The 20752-nt window shown below is 32.5% G+C and overlaps 1 protein-coding gene across 1 annotated transcript; it reads right to left on the reverse strand.

Annotated features, from left to right (window-relative positions):
- Positions 1–266: 266 nt before the first annotated feature.
- Positions 267–20141, reverse strand: LOC110994333 (hemicentin-1). Its single transcript, XM_045628681.1, has 23 exons — positions 19871–20141; positions 18712–18941; positions 18235–18357; positions 16565–16666; positions 15951–16079; positions 14467–14641; positions 13739–13923; positions 13289–13370; positions 12297–12454; positions 11393–11598; positions 10798–10994; positions 9637–9808; positions 8477–8577; positions 7436–7586; positions 7054–7178; positions 6200–6343; positions 5790–5921; positions 5251–5363; positions 4920–5147; positions 3707–3842; positions 2614–3296; positions 1165–1344; positions 267–518 (listed from the first exon to the last, which is right to left on the reverse strand). The coding sequence occupies exons 1-23, from the start codon at positions 20094–20096 to the stop codon at positions 270–272; spliced, it is 4227 nt and encodes a 1408-aa protein (XP_045484637.1). The 5' UTR covers positions 20097–20141; the 3' UTR covers positions 267–269.
- Positions 20142–20752: the final 611 nt, after the last annotated feature.

Genomic DNA, 20752 nt, shown 5'->3' on the forward strand with positions numbered 1-20752 from the left:
TATTTCTTTTTGTGTTTATTAATAAGGCCATAATTTCATTTTCTTAATTTGATGGAGGATTCTTGTGTCACGGTGTGTGTTAAACTCCACAGAAATGGCTCGACGGGTTTTAATGAAATTTTGTGTGCTCATCATCAAATGTTTGGTCTGCGAATCGGACAACATCAATTTTGCAGGCCCCTGAAGGGCATTATTTTTATATTTTTTTATGATACAGCATGACATGATAAGACAATTAAATATACAATCGTTATAATGTTGTAAATATATTAAACTAAAACACTCTTTGCGTCTTTAACAAAACAAATACCGTTGAATTTTTTATGGAATTCTTTGTAATTACAGCAATACGTATAGCCCTTCGTGTAATCTTTCCAATCAGGGTTTTTCAGCCAACTGATACTGTCACAAATGTCATTGCATAGCACGAATTTCTCAGCATCTTCTCGTGAAGAGATTTCTGGACTATTCACTTGAACTATAACGACGCATGCCTGCTTTTCCGCATCGCAAACAATCTGTAATATTAATTATTAAATTTGATAAGTTTCTCGTATATTTTAATGTATATTCAGGTCAAATAATATGTAAAAAATTGTATTTAATTTTTTATCCACTAAACAATATAATTTACAACATTTAGCATTGAGTAGTTTAAAAGGGATATAATATGGACTATACGTCATAAGGAAATCTTTTTTAATTTACAATATAAAAGGCAAAAACGACTTTACAGCACACATACATAACGAAAAAGTTTAAAGATCTTGAATTACTTTGAAAATATAAATATTAATTTTGTAATGAAGAAAATTGTCAGATATTCAAAGGGACCAATACGTTTAATAGGGTTGTTCCTTAAAAGTAAAATATATTTCACAATAATACCACAATCATACTGGATTTTAAACATACTGAACTTAGCACTGATCGTAAGATTCGAGTTTTAATTTTAATGAAATATTATAGAAAAAAGCCTTCTAAATCCGTTTCTAAAATGAAAGCAGTTTTCTTACCTCATTACAAAAATTTCGTGCAATAATATAAACATAATTTCAAAGATTAAACATCTAAATGTTAATGTAAGAAGTATTTTTGTTTAGCCACTATTATACTGTTAAATATTACTTTAATTTTGCAAAATAGAACAATAAACTTACGTACCTTCCAGAAATACTTAGGTACTGCTATAGATCGCCCATATTTATCAGATATAGTAATATTAGTATTAATTCCAAACGAAGTAGGCATGGACAGTTGTTCTGAAACTCCACTCCATACAATAAGTCCGTGATCCATTGTATTTTCCAATGCAACTACACGACGCTCAATTTCCGCCCAATTCTGAGGAAATTAAAATAAATATCCATTCAAATGGATAGAGATTTATGTGAGCCTAGTGGCTTCAGGAGATTGAATCTAAATATATTTATTTATTTATTGAGTTTACGACATAATACATAATAGACACTAAGTCTTCAGATTATTTTACAAAATCTTTCATCTAAAATGTATGACAAGAAAGGTAAACATAAGTTGTACAAAAAAATAAATTAAAAATACAATTTAAACATAAATATATAGGATTAGATAAGCACACAATAAAATTACCAGAAATTATTGGTACTTAAAGCAGAAAAAAAATCATCAGCAAAACATTAAACTAAAGGCACCCAACATTGCTTTCTCTAAAACCGATCAGGCCACTACCGAATATATCCAGCTCCGGACATTATCCGGCAGGATATTATTCAGCTTAAAGCTGTGTTCAATCTGTTAAAATCGCGAAGAATTCGAACAAGAGGTGCCTGAACTACTAGGTTGGTTTTGGCAAAAGTAATATGGAAAAAATAGACATAAAGAATGAATAAGGGACGACAATTTTAACATCCTGTAAGAGGTCACTGCTCCGGATAGAGCAATTTATGTAACAAGGTTACAACGACTAAAGTTCTCATATTATTACATTTTTTAAGTCGCTGATGGTACGGGTGTCCATGTGAAAATCCTCTGCATATGAAATCTAGGTCAGTTAAGTCTTTCAACGCATTGCGAATGTATCGCATAGAGTGGATTCCATATGACCATACTGCCAAATTCAACATGTCTACGCACCAGAGCGTTGTTGAAAATTGTTTTAGTCGTACAACCAAAACAACCTGCATTCCGTTTCAGAAATCCAAGGATTCGTGCGGATGTGATGACTACTCTATTGACCTGTGATATTAACGTTAATTTTTTGTCAATAATAACACCTAAGTCACGAATCTCCTCAACCTCCTTCAATGGCGGGCCGCCAAGCTCATACACAGTAACTAGTGTCATTTTCTTGTGTATTTAATATGAAAACACCTGTTTATATTGAGGATCATACCATTAAACGCACCAATTGTATATGGTTTAACCATTAAGGTCACTTTGACCTAGAACAGCATCACAGACAGAGTTAATAACTTTATAGATTGTTTAATATTACAATAACTTTTATCTAGTTTATTATAATACAGGGTCTCCCTACTGTAGGAACTACCGATATATGAATTTTCAAATAACCTATTTCTGCAATGAATAAAGTTTTTATTATTATTATTGTATAAATATTCAATATCTTACCACTTTGTAGTGACTCCATTGAGGTGCAACGTTCATATATTTGAAAGCAATTGCTTGCATTCCGGGAAATAGATCTTTGGGATTGACCATCTGTTGTTTTTCAAAACATCCACCTTTTCTATAAAAGTCTGTCCAAGTAGATATTGATATATCGTTATTTTGCTTATCACAGTCATACAAGGAATCAAATTCATATTGCATATAACTATCGCCTTCAAAGTCTATAGACGGCATCAAGTTAGCGCAAGATTTGTGTATAAAGTTTCGAATATATATCGGTACTCTTTTATCTATGTTAAAGCATACTTCATAGATGAGCAAAAACTGAGAGTTTACTTCATAACCAACCATGATTATTGTATTTCTTCTTGATGCAAAGCTGCATTTGATACGCGAGTTTCTAAAAGAGGCTTTAACGGGTTCGTGACACTTTACATCTCTGTAGTCTATGTCTTGTATATTGGTTTTAAAAATGGAATCTTTATCGCATACAGCGTTGATGGATTCACCCAAGTTAATTCCGTGATATTCGACGTAGCTATTTCGGCAGTGCAAGAAAATAGTTTCCCTTTTGGGTATGTTAACTTTATAATCGACCACGTCAAATCTTGGTATATATTTTGTTCTGGTTAACAATAAGGGTTCTGGTTTCGCAAAATGACTCCTGACATCTAGTGTGCAATCTAAAAATAATTTTTATATAAATTAAAATATTGCAAGTTGTATTAGAACGATATTGGTGTCCTAACTTATCTAACCAAATTTAGAATTTTTGCAGCAGAGATGGATCTAAGTTCTTCATAAAAATAATTAAACCCGGTAATAATAAAATATAATAATAATATAAATAATAATCCCGGTAATAATTTCTCGTTGTAATTAGCAAATTATACCCAAACGGAAAAAGGCGCCAGCTCTGGCTTCACTAATACAATACAGTATATTTTAAAAGATTCCTTCAAAACTTCACATGGCACCTCATTCAATGCTCCAATAATCCAATGAGTTAAAAGCGAAGAAACGTTCATAACACTTCGAAAATGTTCTTAGGTATTAAATATTTTAATTCTTTATATAAATTAATAATACTTACTAGGAGCCACAATGCTAAAAGTACGCGTGATTTCTCCAAACGCATTACTCACTTCACAGATGAATGTCCCGAGATCTTTTGTAAGTAGATATGTATCCGTGTTGCGTAGTTTTCGGTCATTGTGATACCACACCACCTAAAATAATTTTGTTGCGTTAAAGGTTTGAATTATAAATATTTCGTCAAAATACAAAAAAAAGTGTTCATAGATTCCATTCGTACAATATTTGAATTTACAAATAAACATACATAGTATTAAATCTCTATATTCCTAGAGTCACAGCAATGTGGGCTTATAAGTTTTAGTGTGCTATTCTTGACGCTAAGGTTGGAATCATGGCGCATTTTATATTTATGTCGGAGCCAACTAGCATAATCAGCGGTTAAATTAACTTCCTAGCAGTTTCACTAACGGCCTTAGAAATGTTCAGCCGTAGCGTTTGTTAAAACATTTAATAAACTGGCTGGACAATGCTCAGGTCATTCGTACGATAGAGAGAGAAATAATAAAGATAAGCATATGATATATAAAATATTTCTTTTTAAATTGTTTCAATAAAATTGTGGGTATTACTAAATCGTTACCTAAATTTACATTCTTATTGTCACAATACTCTTCTATTTTACTTGTGTTTCATGAAAATTTGGAAAACACCATTAAAGTTATCTTTGAACGCCATATTGACAGTTTAAAGAGTTTTGACACTAGCTGCTAGATGGCAAAAATGATTTTGTGATTTAGTGATTTTCTACTTGCCTATTAAGAAATAATAATAAAATTGTGGGGAAAAATTATTATATTTATGAATTCATATTATTTTTTTCTACATTCGCGGACGCTTGACGGATGCTACTTCTTTGATACTAAAATTCCCTCTAGGTTAGCGTTTGCTTTAAAAGCGAGTAACTAGCATCAAGCATGGATCTGGTTAGTGCTTCACCGGATTTCTTGAGTTCTGATTTTATTTTCACAGGTGTTTATCCTTTTTCTAACATATTTATAAGTCTTTGATTGTCTTTGTTTTAATATTTGTGATCGTTATAATAAATTAAATGAAATCAAAAAACCTGTAATCTACCAAAACTTTTTTTGACCTCACGTGATATAAAGTAATATTTTTATATTCAGCATTTAGAGTGACCATGGACGATGGGCCCATGGTCACTCTAAATGCTGAAGGGCTCGTGTGTGTATTGTTGGTTTTAAATTTACCTGTGGTGTAGGGTAGCCTGTCGCCTCACAACTCAGCAACACATCATTGCCTTCCACATAATCGATCGTTGTGAGCTCGTTCGTAACAAACTCTGGTGCTAAGCAAATAGAGATCTTAATTTGATAATTGTTAGACTCCAAAAAATTGCTGACTCTGCATGTGTATACGTCTGATTCGGTTGGTCTTCCAAACAATGTCAAAGTAGTGTCAGGTAGTAAACTTTTACCCTATAAAAATAAAAATCATTATAATTAGTTGTCAAAGATATTATTGTGTTAGTTAGCTAGGGGTTATAGGGCCACACGACAATTTATCATATTAATTACGTACCTTATACCAACGCACTGAGTCCAATTTACTGTGTGGATATTTACACTCGATATCACTTATTTTGTGTTTATGTATACACAGATCGTTAGTCACGACGTCAAGCTCTGGTGATGCTAAACATAATTTAAAAACGCACTATTATATTTGACCTTGACATAATATAAACATTCAATAGGCAGCATGATCAATATGACTACTATCCTACATACAAGTTTAATTTTATCAAACTGTTCTAATACATAAAAAAGAGTTGTAGGAACAATAATCGAGTGGCGTTGGAGTCTGTGCGGAAACAGATTCGATGTGGCTACAATTAAGGTTATTAAATAGTTCTAGGCGTATATCATTTTGCGGTATCACTTAACATCAGGTGAGCCCTCTGCCCGTTTGCCCCCTGTTCTTTAAAAAAATATGAAATGCAGATGGGCTGAACCTGCAGTGTTAGTTAATAAACCCTGTGAACGACCGCAAAAAATAGTCTGCCACCATCGTCATGCTGCTATTTCATAGGTACCCAAAAGTAATAAAATAAAACTTACATAAAACGTCAACGTCAAATGTCTCACTTGCAACTCCAAACTTGTTGGTCGCTTTGCAGATCAGACTGCCCGCAACACTAATATCTATGTCTCTTATTATTAATGTTCCATTTTCGACGAAATAATTTGTACCTGTATTTAAAAATAATATGTCATTTTTCGATCTATTAAAAGCTTTTAACTAGAATCTTTCAGGAACAATAATATATATATATATATATATATATTATAGTTAGCTTAGTTTAAGTGTTACAACTAATCAAACACAAGCTGTAAAAGACATTAACTGTGGGTGAATGTGTGAGTATGTCAATGGGTGTGTGTGTATGTACGACTTTATTTCGTATAACATTGTGTCGAGTTATAGCCTTTTCATTTACTTTGTTACAATTTCAATAAATTAATATCACCTAGAGCAAGAGGTAATCCATCTTTCATCCATAAAATATCCGGCTTCGGATGTCCGGTGGCGTTACAAGGTATTTTCAAAGATACATCTCCAACAACCGCCGTAAATTTTCTCGAAATAAAATTATTCACAATCGCTGGAGGAGCTGTTATATCAAAAAAAAATGTAATTATTACTGTAATGTATACTTAAATTTAATTCTGTTTTTTTCTGTCCAAATAAATGGCAGTTTACTTAGTGCTCATGGATTTAGGAAGTTTTACTGTTCTTCCCAGCTTTTTTTACTTTAGACAGAATATTCGGTCTTCTACCAGCCCTGAGGTTCATCACCGGACGTCATGGCAGAATGCAAAATACCGTCCGTGTAAATAGTATCACTTCGACGTCCGTCGTTCCACAACTAAGCGTTCCGAAAGGCAGTTTTTGCCGCCCACCATCACTATGTGAAACCAACTGCCCACTGACGTATTACTAAACCAACTCGACTTAGGGTCCCTCAAGCAAAGAGCGTACCAAGTCTTACAAGGCCGACCACGCACTTGCGAGCCTTCTGACAATGTGAGTGTCCATGGGCAGCGGTATCACTTAACATCCTCCTAATGACCGTTAGCCTCCTAATACATAAAAAATGGAAGAATCTCAAATTCCATATTTGAATAAATATTCAGTTTGGAAGCTATATTTAGCTATATTGAGTTTATTGCCAGTTCTACTCTTCCGTTTTATGCCCTTGATTTGAGAACTGGTAGTAAATGTAAAATTAGAAGCATTTAAATACATTAAATTTCCTTTTTGGATGTTCATAAGTGTACATTATGTTACCAACATGAGTAAATGATTTTGAATTTGAATTACCTTCAACATAAACTTCATAGTATATTTTGACATCGTCATTACTGTTCTGCGCTGTGCAAATGTAATAACCCGATTGGTTGACTAATATGTGGTCCATTGCATATGTATCATTATCAAAGGTTGCGCTAAAATCATAAATATTTATTTTATCCGGTTCCGTAGCGTAACAATATCCAATATGACTTTCGCTTAGTTAAATTGTCCCTATATAACATGCGCTTTATCAAACAGAATCGTTCACATGCGTCTTCCTAATGAAACTGAGTAATTTTTGAAATAAAAATTATAAAATAGTTTAATATACGATAGGTTCAATCAGTCAATTTATTTTTTCTCCCGTTTATACGAGTACGGTATCTGTAAAAAAGTTTCTTTTTAGTACCTTATTATTTTCTCACAGCAGCCAAGGAAAGGCTTATACAACCATTCCACTGTTGGTTTTGGTGTTCCTTCGGCGACACAGTCCAAACGAACGCTACTGCCGACACCCAATTCATACACGCGTCTAAGTGGTGGCTTTATTGATGCTGGAACTGCGGAAAGTCAGATGTTAACTTATTCAGTGGTATTTTGATAATTAACATTATCATAATATATAATCACTACATATTATAAAATAAAGTCGCTTTCTCTGTCCCTATGTCCCTTTGTATGCTTAAATCTTTGAAACTACGCAACGGATTTTGATGAGGTTTTTTTAATAGATAGAGTGATTCAAGAGAAGTACCTACTGTTATTTTTGAATAATGTGATGTCGTAAATAATTACATTTTTTCCGCTTACATTGCAAACGCAGGCTGAACCCTACGAGTTTTATCAAAATAATGCACTAAGTATTGTACACATTGAAAAGGTCTACAGAAAAGTCCGTGATGGTATATGGCTATCTCTTACGGATAACCCACATTTTTATATACAACGTTCATAGATTGTCTGTAGTGTATTTAGTATCAGCATTGCACCCGTGCGAAGCCGGGGCGCTAGTACATATATATAACGGATATATAATATATAACGGATTAAGAATGTTTTCGTACCAGTGGCAGTATTACAGCAGCATTTTCTCGCTAGACTAAGTATTTTTGTTTCTCTTATGTTCAACCATGGCTTCACTATGAATCGTTTAATTGATTTAATTGTTTTGTTAATACAATAAAATTCAATAGAAATAAGAGATTGTTAAGTAATAATTAATTACTTACTCTTTTAAAATGTGAAACTTTTCAGTTTAAATTATTTACGGAGACGCAACAATTGTTTTATTCTTTAACGGTTTTTATAGCAATCATAAAGTGAAGTTTGTCAAGAGATGACACTCAATTCGTAATACTCTGCGACTGTCGTTGCTCTAGAGTAAGTTGAACACGCTTAAATTCGGTGAGGGCCTTAAAACTATACGTAACAGAAACTATTAAATACTTACTAAAAACATTGACATCTACATGAACCCCTCTATCGGCGTCGCCAAGGCGATTAGATGCTACACATTTGTACACACCCGTGTCGCTAACAGTTGCAATGAAACTAGAACAATAAGTTTTTTTGTTAACATTCAATGTAATAAAAAGAAATGTACATGTATCTCTACTTCTGGAGTTGTATAAATTTGTGTAAATTGTATTTGTACATGTGTAATTTGGTACAAAGTTACTTTATTTTTAAAAGAATCACATTCACTTAGTGAGAAAATTTAGAATAGGTTGATTATTTACTTCGTGTTATGAAATTATTTGTAAATAATCTATATAAATAAATAATAATATTTGTTGCTAACAATATGTATTATATTATTTACAAAAGTGCAGGTAGGCATCGATATTGTTAACTAAATGTTTCTTTAACAGTTATTATAAATTTGAAAAAAGGTATTAGGTATTTTTTTTACACTTAATAACTTGTAATTTGATAAATATTTGTGCGCCTTGTTACATTATAATATAGGTTTTCCGTACGCAGTCTTTGACAAACATAATTGATCAATATTGCTTTATGAATATGCATATGTGATTTTTCTGTAAACGATATTTTTACATGAATTAATTTATTAGTAATTTTGTAAATTAAAATGAAAAATGTAAACATTTATCTGGGTTAAACTCATGAATTTGGTATATCTGTGTAGTTTTTCAGTTCGAGCCGAATATTGATGAAGTCGTAGTATAGTATACCACTACTTGATCGAATCATTTCTATAATATTATATATTATTTAAATAAATAAAATTTTAGATCGCACGAAACTCTGAGGACTTTTCAAAAATGAGTCCAAAGAATTGTACCAAGTCAATTACGGCCTGTATATATTTTTAGCCCGAGCTTAAATTTCCAAAGATGATTTTACTTTATTTCTTTCTTGTAAATACATTCAGTACTGACAACTCAAATTTTTAATTTTTGCACTTATTTTTTTGGGACCAGATCCCTCAAAACACAATTCACTTGTAAATGCATTAAGAGCTGCTTTTCTCCCATCACGGTTTTTATAATTTTCATGTTCCGTGTTACACAAAACTAGTAAGAGAGATAATGATAGAGATAGAGATAATAGATAATGAAATCGATAAATAATTCTATTTAAGTTCACCTTAACGTATGATTTCTGTAAATTTTGTATCGCCCATCACTAGTGATTTCCCGCCCTTCGTGAAACCATCGCACAGTTGGTAAAGGTAAGCCACTGACGTCACAGTCTATACTAACAGGTTCTCCGACTGTGACAGAAGCTTTTTCTAAACCCGTGCTTATGTATGGAGGATCTAAAAGATAACCAAAACTTGAAAATAAACATATCAGTGGCGCTACAACCTTCTTAGGTCTGGGTCTCAGAATTCTGTATCGGTTCCATGTTCATTTGTCAATCTTATAGGCAACTGGGTGATCAGCCTCCGGAGTCTGACAAAAGCCGTCGACTTCTTGGCTTTATAGCAAGCCGGCTTTCCTATTTACGATGTTTTCCTTAATACACAGTCATACTTCGACCGAATGTTAAATACGCACATAGAAAGGGTTGGATTACGAAATACATCGCCTGAATTTTGTACGGTATTTTGCGGGACCTTAATTGGAAATTAATTTTCGCTGTCGGAGTTACGTCAAAGTATAAAAAAAACATATATGATTATGTGTATTGTACTGAAATTCGTTAAACGAAACGTACATTTTATACTTTTACTCAGTTTTTATAATATTTCAAGCAGTAAAGCAATATTACTGTAAGTACTTTCAAATGATCCTTTTTAACCGCTTTTATGAATGAAGATATTGACAGAAATTAAACTGACAGATTCAATCTGATCTGATACTGATGAATCTGTACTTTCAAGTGTACGTGAAGGTGCTTCTGCGTTTATGTCATTTGGAGTTTTTGGTAACTTGGCAACTAATATAATCGAGGTGATTCAATTATATAGCACTTTTAATTAATATTTACTACATTTTAACCTCATCTGATGGTTACTGGTCTATTCTACCCCGAGAGTGTTATTTCAAATGCGTAAGGGCGGAGAGCTTTGGTTCGTAAAGTTAGTGCCATTTCCCGTATCGTTGGATCTGTTCCAAAAAACTATAATTATCTATTGTTACGTTAGGTTAGTATTCTTATGCATTTCTTCAATATTTTTTTTTAAATAGCTGTTTCCGACGCTTGGGTGAAAACCCTACCCCTCCTACTTCCCCACTCCCACATGTAACCTCCAAATCGGGCGACGTATTGCTGTAATATGTTAAAATCGTAATTAAGACTTACATAGGACATATACTTGTATGTCAGCTGAGTCGAAGCCTTTCGGATTATTAGCCTTACATTTGTATATTCCACTATCGTCTATACCCAATTTGTCTATATGTAACTTTTTTTCGTTAATAGGCAATTTCGTAAATTTATTCGATAATGGATGTTTGTAGAACCATTTGATTGAAGGCTCTGGCTTTCCTTTTGTAACCCTATAATAGACAAAAAGGTTATATCTAAACTCTCTTATATTTGAATTACGAACGTAAAACCATTTTACAGTATACACGTACGTTGATGTAAACAGACTTTCTAAAATAATAAAGAAAAAGCTTGAATGACTTTTATTTATAATTAATTAAACACTCATAAATATATAGTGAGATACGAAAAGTTTGAGTTCTATTTTTTCAACATTTAACGCACGAGTGCTTTCATACCCCCTCCATGGTAGCGTTAAACGTTTAACGCAACCTTGTTGGAAATCACAATAGAAATTTCACTTCAAAAATAAATTAGATATATAAAGACATCTAAACATGTAACCAAAACTGTCAATGTCAAGTGTCCTTTTCTCTTTTCCTGTGTGTTTTACTAAACATTAAAATACCTGCAAAATATGTCTAGACTTTGCCCCCTCTCTTTGAAATACTCATTTACAGATGCATCGATCTCCGGAGCTTCTGACAAAGATTTGAAATCAATCGATTTTTCATCAAATCCCACCAAATTAGTTGCTTTACAAATGAAAATATTGTCTAGATCGTCCGTTGTTTCAAATATACTGACGTATGATGATACGTCGATTGATATTTTCTGTAACAATAAGTACTTAAATTATATCGCCGGGAGTCGAAGACTCGCCATGCCACTCGCTCGTATAAACACTAAAATATGTTTCATATTATTTGGATTGTGAAGTTTTTAAGCAATTTTTCTTATTTCGTTTTATGGAAATAACATACAATAATCTAGAATAAGTAAAACTTATTTTACAAAAAAAAAACTCTTGTTTAGGGGCGTTCTTATAACTTTTTTTCAAGTACGAGAACAGTTCAATAAAATGTGATAATGCTATAAATTCTCCTTGCAAAGATAATTAATAACAATAGCAGACATTAGATTTAGTAATAATACAAAACCAATTAATGAATGATTTATTAAAAAAAGAACTTTTATGTTTGTTTCGGGAATGTCTTCTTAAATGTAGATTAAATTGGTATTCGCGCGATAATAAAGTTTATCTGCTTTTACATTTTTTAAATAGGGATAGTAATTATATGATACGAGGAATTTGATACAGAACAAATAACAAAAAAATGATTTTTAGGTATACCAGCTTCCTCAGGATTTTTTTAGCACTCATAGAAAGAAAAATCCATTGCTTTCTGACAGCACCATAAATCCTGCCTTTCACTGCTATGATGACTGAAAACTGCCAGAGTCGCATGCCATAACGGCACTTATTTTAGATTATACCAAAATATCTGTTCAAACAAAATCATTTAACTTACCTTGCCAATATAAAATACGCCAGCAGCATCAGTCAAAAGAATATCGGGTTCAGGAAAACCTTTAACATTGCAGGTTATTTGAATTTTTGAGGTTTTCTCATCGTTTGTGATTTTCAGTTCCTCTATTATTGGTTTCACTTCTTTTTCACTGTCAGTTCCTAAAATGCATTGAGGAAAACTTTTGATGTAAAACTTCTTTAGAGCCGTTGTGATTTCAAACCGGATGAAACGGAAAAAGCGAAAGAACAGACAGTAAATAGAGACAGAAACATACATTCATAATATTTAACGTAACGAAAATGAGTCTTATAGTCATTATATTTTTCTGATCTGGAATGGAATCTCGCTGCTGGCCTTAAGGGCCTTTAGCTCAGCACGGGCTAAAAAAAATACATGTATTAAATTGGAGTTTTTGAAAATCTCTAAATATACTTATTAATATTACTTTTAAAATAAGTAAATTAATAATAAATTTTCTGACGATTGCGACATCCTATAATATTTAATAACAAATATATATAACGACATGTGCTGATCTAACCTTCGTATTTGATTAATCTTTGTAAAGCACATGAATAATAAATATAATTATATTACAATATGATATTTATTATTTAAGTTAAAATTTAATTATTTCAGTGCCAGATCAGGTCAGATGCCTTCAACGCCAAAGAAGTTTTACTTCGATCGCGCATAAAGCACGCACATAATATTTATTTACATACCTAATTGGTACTTCAAGAAAAAAGCATACTGATTCTTAAAACGCCGGCAATGCGCTTGCGAGCTTTTGGAATTACGTATGACTTAAGATCAGATGAGCCTTGTGCACGTTTCTTTGCCCCTTTTACAATAATAAAAAATGTCTATAATATCACTCTCATCTACTCATTATCACTTTAAAATACAAAATGCGTAAAGAAACCTTAAAACCTTTAAAATATCTAATCAATGTTAATCAACAAATTAATTTATAGTTTATGTAAACCAACCAGATTTTTTATTCCAAGGGTCAACAGCTGATGTGGCATCTCTTCTTATGTTTTCTTTTGTTGATGTGACGATGCCATTAACCTTTAAAATTAAAGATAGTTATTATCTTAAAATTATACGGCACGACGCAACGCACGATGAAAATTTAATAAGATAGGAGATTTTCAGATAATTCGAGTACCCTGTACACTCACGCATCATGTCGCAACGTTGGACTGTTCAGTAGTTTTTTACGCAATTCTTATTGCACCTCCTTGATAAAAAAAATCGTAAATATTATAATCCTGAAGAATTTATTTTTCTATAACATGTCCCCTTGTGTAAAGTGTACTAGCGCTATCTGAATAGCTCTTTTTTATAAATTAATAAATTCTTGAATAAATTAATCAGATGTACCAGGGCTTTAATATAATTTCTCTATACATATAATGCATCAAAAATACACTTACAGTGAGTCTAAACATGTCACTTGGTGAAATAAACTCGTCTGTCACATAAAAGTTGTCTCCCTTTTTAATTACGCGAAGTGGATATTTTTCTAATAAATTTCCTTCCATGTCCAGTATTTCGGCAGATTGCAGTTCCACATCATTTCCATTATAAGATAACTCAATAGTTAGATGTGTCTTTTCACCTAAAATTTTTTTATAATTAATCTAATAAATCTAAGATATTGCACCCTAGATCTAGATTAAAGCATTTAATCATCTGGGTAAAGGTGCATAATGCAGGGAAGCAAATGATGGCATGTCATCGTGTCATGTAGCTGAAATTTGATTTGACATTCATAACCAGGCTGTTTTTTTAATATTCTTCCTTAGTAAGTAGCAGATGTCACAATAAAAATAAAAAACTTCAGTGGAAATGGGCGTGTCTCATAAGAGGAACAGAGAAGTGAGAAAATAATATACTAATCTGGAGCCTAAGGCACAAAACACGCGATTTAGTGGAAAGAGGAAATCGATTTAGTGGGATAGACCAGATTGAGGAAACAGCAGGTGGTATATAGCAGAGAGTGGCACGGTGCGGACAGAAATGGTGGGATTGGTTGGAAACCATTGCCAAGAAAGGGCAAACAGATATGTAGAATGTACTAGATGATGATGATGAAATGTAAAGGTAAAATATTTAAAATAAAAGGTAACTGTGTGTGTGAGTGTGAAATGATCAAACTAACCTGCTACGGGCCTTGGAACAGCCTTCTTGCAATCCTCAACAGTTGTCGGTGCTATAACTAAAAATCCATATTGAAATGATACGTCAGTAGATGCCTTAATATCTAGATTTGATTCGCCGTAGCTTTCTATTGCAGCTGTAAAATCACCGGCCACTGCTGGATCTATTTTAATTATCTAAAATTTCATTATACTTTAAATTTTTGTAGCCGTCAATCGACGTTAGATAGCCTTATCTGAAATAATCTCTGTAGGTTCTGGAGATCCAGGTCAAGTCTAAGAGGAGAGCAAACGGAAACCAAAGAAATAAAATCTTAATGTCTGGTGATTAATTTGGTGTTTGCATAGCTAGATAAGTTTTTATGCAACGGCCTGACCTCAAGTCTTGATAGTCAAAGGAAATTTGGCTCTTTGAGGAAACTAATTGATAGCGAAAAGTGTTGTCGGTGACAGACATTCCCTCTGAATCTTTTATTTTTATTTTTGACAAACCCAGTTTAATAGCTATTTAAAATAACGTGGTATCTAAAAGCTGATGTTATACGTTTCCAATTAATCACAGTTAATCTTTTCCGTCATTTCCGCAGATATTATTCGTAATTAGTTACAAATACGATCTGCGGAAATGATGAAATTCAAATATTTAAAGTTACATTAAGAATAATATTTATGATTTATAAATATCGATAACATCCTAAACACATCCTACTATGTATTGGTTACTGATATTATATTATATATAGCCAGATCTTTTATGTCTTTTTTTCAAATTCAAATTGGTTCGTAATTACTTCCATTGAAATTAAAGCTGTCTATTATAAACGAATTGGTCCCCTCAACTAAACAATATTAAACTGGACCAATTACACTTTGTTGTAATGTATTTAGTGAAATAGTAAAAAAAACAATTATATTTTACAGTAATTCATCTAATCACACTGAAGTGCAAAATTGTATACGATTGTTTCACTGTTTTAACATTATTACGGACGGTACAATAATTGCATATTACGTCAGCATATTGTGACGAATGTCTAAACCGTAATGGTTTATTAACACTCTTTATTTGTTTTTAAACTGTTGAATTAACTTTTATGATTATTCGGTAGAATTACAATCAAAACCTATTAACGGAAAATTTGAATTGGAAAACAACTAGCAATTACAGAATCTTGAGCAGAGTTGGCCTAGTGGCTTCAGCCTTTTATTCTCATCCCTGAGGTCGTAGGTTCATATCATCAGGTTCATATCAATAGATATTGTGCGCTTTTATCATTCGCTCGAACGGTGAATGAGAACATCACGAAAAAACCGGTTGCCCCAGACCAAAAAAGTCGACGGCCTGTGTCAGGCTGATCACATACACTTGCCTATTACATTAACAAATTATCATTAAACAGATGCATCAATCTGAGGCCCAGACCAAAGAAAAATGGCAGCGCCACTAATTTTATTACAGATTTTTAAATTTATATATTAAACTTACATAAGTTTCCTTTGACTCCATAATAGTTTCTGTTTTTACTTCATTACCTTTGGAATCTTTGACAACAATATGAGGATTTTTACCCACAAGAGACAGCATAAGAGACTGCACTTTGGTATCAACTGAAAACTAAATAAAATATTATTTTAATAACAAACTCACGTGTTTATGTTAAAATAGAAGATAATATAAGTTTTATTTCATTATAAGTTTTAATAGAGGATAGATGATGATGATATAGGTCATATACAAAATACTGATCACCTTCTTGTCAATAGTTAAGTTTATAAAGAGCCAATAAAAATATAATTTGATTCATTCATGATTTATTATACGTAAAAAGCGTATGACGTAACAATTGTCTGAGATTATTAAGCATGGACTACCTTTTATTTATTAATAAAACATGTAAAAATATGTCAAATCCATACCCCATAAAGAGATCTAATAAATAGGACATTGGGGGGCTAGTGAGCGTACGGGACCGGCCCTTGAGGGAGAAATATACTCTTTCTCTTTGCCTCTGAAATAAGCAGTATATTGTCTCCCCCAGAATTAACGGGACAGTCACATTTTTTACATTTCAAATATACGTTTAATAAGTTTTTACTTACAGGAATTTCTTTAGTTATTTTTTCATCGACATGAGCTGGAAAGTTTCGATTGTAAAGTTTTACACTTTTATATTTAATTGTATTAATTATAAAATCCATTATCTGAAATCAAATTTATTTTCAATTTTAAATCACACGATTTTAATACTAACTCATAAAAAGAAAGTCAGACTTTTTAGAATAATATTGTACATTTTTTTACAATATTTAATAAACTGGCTGGCTTCTGCTTAGGCCATTCGTACGACAGAGTCGTTTTTTAACAGTAATAAAAAAATATGAAACATATGACAGAAATTTTTTTTCTTTAATATTGAATTGCTTGAATTATATTCACATTCATATTGTCACTAAACTCTTCCATTGTATTGTGGTTTTTCATGAAAGTTTAGAAAACACCATCAAAGTTGTTTTCTAAACTTCGTTAGAAAGTTTGAGAGTAAGTGGAATTATGTTTAAATTAACAGTCAACATTCTAGGCAAGTAATCAAACGTCATCTATTGACAAGTCATTCGCCTAGCTGTTCGATCAACTGGCTGAATATCTTTCAAGCCGTTAGTTTAACCGCTAATTAGGCTACTTAACTGTGATATGTATATGAATTATGAATGTTAGGAATATAACACATATCAAATCAAATCAAAAATCATTTATTCAAACGCATAAATTAATGTACGCTTATGTACGTCAAAATCTTTATATATTACTTATATGACTAAATATTTATAACAAAAAACAATAACTAACCTTAAGTATAATAACTGAAATTATAATAATTATTTTATTTAATAATAATAATAACTAATTTATATACTTTTGAATTGATATTGTTTTGTTGTGACATCGACAAAACTCTAAATTTAGCCCTGTAAATTCCAATAGCGATACTGATAGCATTCCATATAAATACCGGGTTGATGAACCATTCAATCCCAAGGTTGCAATATCAGGGTTACGGATGCTGAGGGAAACACAACGTGCATACAAAAACATTTAGCTGGTCATTTCCTTCAATATGGCTCCAATTTCCATATTCCAACCAGCTTTATGGCTCAGGAGTAAATAAGGAAGAAGAACTTTTTTATAACCTTTAGAGAGAGTGGATTCTCCCAAGAGCTAACATAATATTACACTCACTCATTCACTCATTCCCACACCCTCACTAAGCACTCAAGCGTGTTACGCGTCACGTATTGTTTATTACGGAATCACCCTTTTACGAATACCAAGGCAGGCAGGAAGATGGCCCGGCTCCGTTTAAAAAAATAGTATAATATATAAAACAAAGTCGTATTAGTTACACCACTTATAACTCAAGATCGGCTGGACCGATGTTAGTTATCTCATTTCTAGTGGATTCTTCTCTGCTCCAAATAGCAGAAGCAATAATAAGATATCGGATAACAATAAATAAATACATTAATATTATGAATGCAAACAGCATGTGGTGCTATATGTTGACAAAACTACGCAAAATGTTGTAATAATTACCATAACGAAATCTTTAATTAAGTTTAACTAAAGTTACACCAAAATATTACTCGTATTAGACGGTTAGGCGGAACGAAGTTAGCCGGGTCAGCTAGTATAATATTAATAATACTGAGTCAAACAGTCTCTAACCCAAAGACTTCATTATTAGTTTGTAATTAGTAAGGTATATACATACCTTTTTTACTTCGTCCTTTCGAATATTAAACACCTCACCCCCTGTAGCCTTAGCGAGTTCCTTGTATACTTTGTAATTAGGACTATCCCTTTCATTACAATCGCCCGTCAGTAAGAATGTTACCTATTGATTCAATAAGAACGTTAAGAGGTAAAAAAATACTGGTGTCTAGGCAGAAAGAGAAAAAGAATCTTAGTAGTAAATAGACTTATTTTTATGTTTAGGTTTATGCCATTCAAATTACTACTACTATAATTTAACTACATATACATACACACACTGCACACATCAATTACATTAGAACATGAGCCATCTATCAAGGGATAAAATAAAACAAACATAGAAAAAAAAATTTAAACTAATGACTATGACAGTAAATAGAGAATTCTTAAAGCGTCATGATTGAGCGAAAAGAGGCTTAAAATATGTAAGTATTATAGACGTGTATTTCTTAAAATATGAATTGTAATACTGTACCTGTATGAATTTACGTAGGGCATTTCTTTGAACTTCGTCATACAAATGTGTATCTTTTGCGGTAGCATCAGTGAAAACGTAAAACAATGAGTATGGTCTACTCTCTTCAATCCCTAAGTTTATTCCTGTCAATGACATCTCAGGGCAATCATAGCCCCCATGAACAGAAATATCATTTAGTCTTGCACTAAATATTTTTTCCTCTTTTGTTTTGGTTCGTAGTTCAACATCTAAGTATAGAGTAATAAAAGTAATGAGTAATACATGTGTACGAAAGTACTGGGGACATTTTTAACTCTGGCCGAGTAGGTATTAAAGGCTAGCTTTGGTTCAGTGACATACTTCTGTGTCTGCGTCTGAAGTCGAAACTCTAATACGTCTAGGATCGGGGTCGACCTAATCTAGTAAGTAACAAAGACACAAGAATGCACGTATTTCGTTAAATGAAAAACTCTTTGTTCGAGCGGCTTGTCTCTGACGACACGCTCCTTAAACCCTCAGCCAGCAATTGAATACTAACCACACATGAAATGATTTTCATTTTCGCGGTCATTTGAAAGGGAAGGCTTAATAATCTACTAATGATCTTGGTGTTCTCAGAAACGCAAGACAGTACTTAATTTAGGGCCACCGCTTGCAACTCTATAAAGCATAAATTTGACGCCAAATGGAGTACAGTTCTCACGTCTGGGCGGAAGTACCCAGTACCGAATTATTCACTTGACCATATTCAAAGAATAGTGATTCGAGTCGTCGACAACCAGTCACTTTCCGGCTAGCGTCTTCTTCCGCATTTGCCTTGGAAAGCTCAGAGGAGTTGAGTTTCATCATTGGACGTCGAGACAATACGAAATTCAACTCGAATCACTTCAACGTCTGATGTTCCACAACTGAGCGGTTTTGCCGTGCACCACTGCTATATAGAAACAACTAGCCACTGAAGTAGTTCCAAACCAATTCAACTTAGTGTTCTTTTAGAAGCGTAATAAATCTGAAAAAGACGGGCAAAGCACTTGCGAGCCTTCTGGCAGTTTAAGTGTTTGTGGGCGGCAGTATCACTTAACATCAGATGAGTCGTGAACGGGGATGATCCCGTTTACCTGTTACATATAATAAAGAGTATTTATTAATCTTATTTGTTTTAATCACAAAGACTAACCTGGATCGTTGAAAGTGACCAAAACAAAGTCCTCAATTTCTGATGCCTTCGAATTCAGCACTGTATTAAAAACATCACTAGTTTTCAATTTAACTTGATTTATGTCAACATTCATGGAATAAGTATCGTCAATCACAAATGTTAAGCTCCTTTTCAAGTCTTCACTTAGCACATTGTGGAATAGAAAAACTAACGTAAATTTTGCTACGTAATTTTTAAATACCATTTTGATGATTTCAACTCAAAAGTTTCGATGATACTGACTATCGTATTCCGGTTACAACAGACTTAAAATAACATGAGTATTTTCTGCACTTAATATTATAATATGTGCTTTATCAGTGGATGAAATTCCGTTTGCACCAGTATCTTTGTTTGGCGTATTTTCCTTATGGGATTTTGGATCGACACATATAAGTGAAGCTACCAAGTACGAAGAAGCAATCACAATATTGCAAAAACTGTATGTAAAATCAAAAAATCTGATTTTGCTAGACACATTTTAGCCACAAGGAAACAACGACCAGCCGAAAGTATACGCTAATCTAATAATAAGCTAATCTAAGTCAAGACATTTTGGATGTTGCTATTTATTTATTTTTTTTTTTATTACTGTTTTTCCTTAAATCTATAGGAAATATTTAATTTAATTTGAACATTTATTATATACGTGAAAAATGTAATTCTGTAAGGAAATAAATATAAGAAGAAAGGAGGAAAAGAGGGAACAGAAGGATAAATAAATAAATAATAATGATTTTACATAGATATTTAGATACATCATTTCAAAGTATGGACAAAAAAGAAATGGATTACCTCGTGGAATATGTCGATATACCAAAAGCTGTGCGAAAAGTTGGAAGACCAGACTAGAATAATCAC

This window comes from Pieris rapae, chromosome 6 (assembly GCF_905147795.1).
Source record: "Pieris rapae chromosome 6, ilPieRapa1.1, whole genome shotgun sequence".
Taxonomy (NCBI): Eukaryota; Metazoa; Arthropoda; class Insecta; order Lepidoptera; family Pieridae; genus Pieris; species Pieris rapae.

Bases quoted from the DNA above. Each gene is read 5' to 3' on its own strand.
- LOC110994333 (XM_045628681.1), bottom strand. From the start codon at position 20,096: ATGGTATTTAAAAATTACGTAGCAAAATTTACGTTAGTTTTTCTATTC. The intron at 5,922-6,199 runs GTGATATTAATT...TTTTAAATACAG, and splicing joins TGGATTACCTCTTGCTCTAG to GTACAAATTATTTCGTCGAA. The intron at 519-1,164 runs GTACGTAAGTTT...TTAATATTACAG, and splicing joins TACCTAAGTATTTCTGGAAG to ATTGTTTGCGATGCGGAAAA.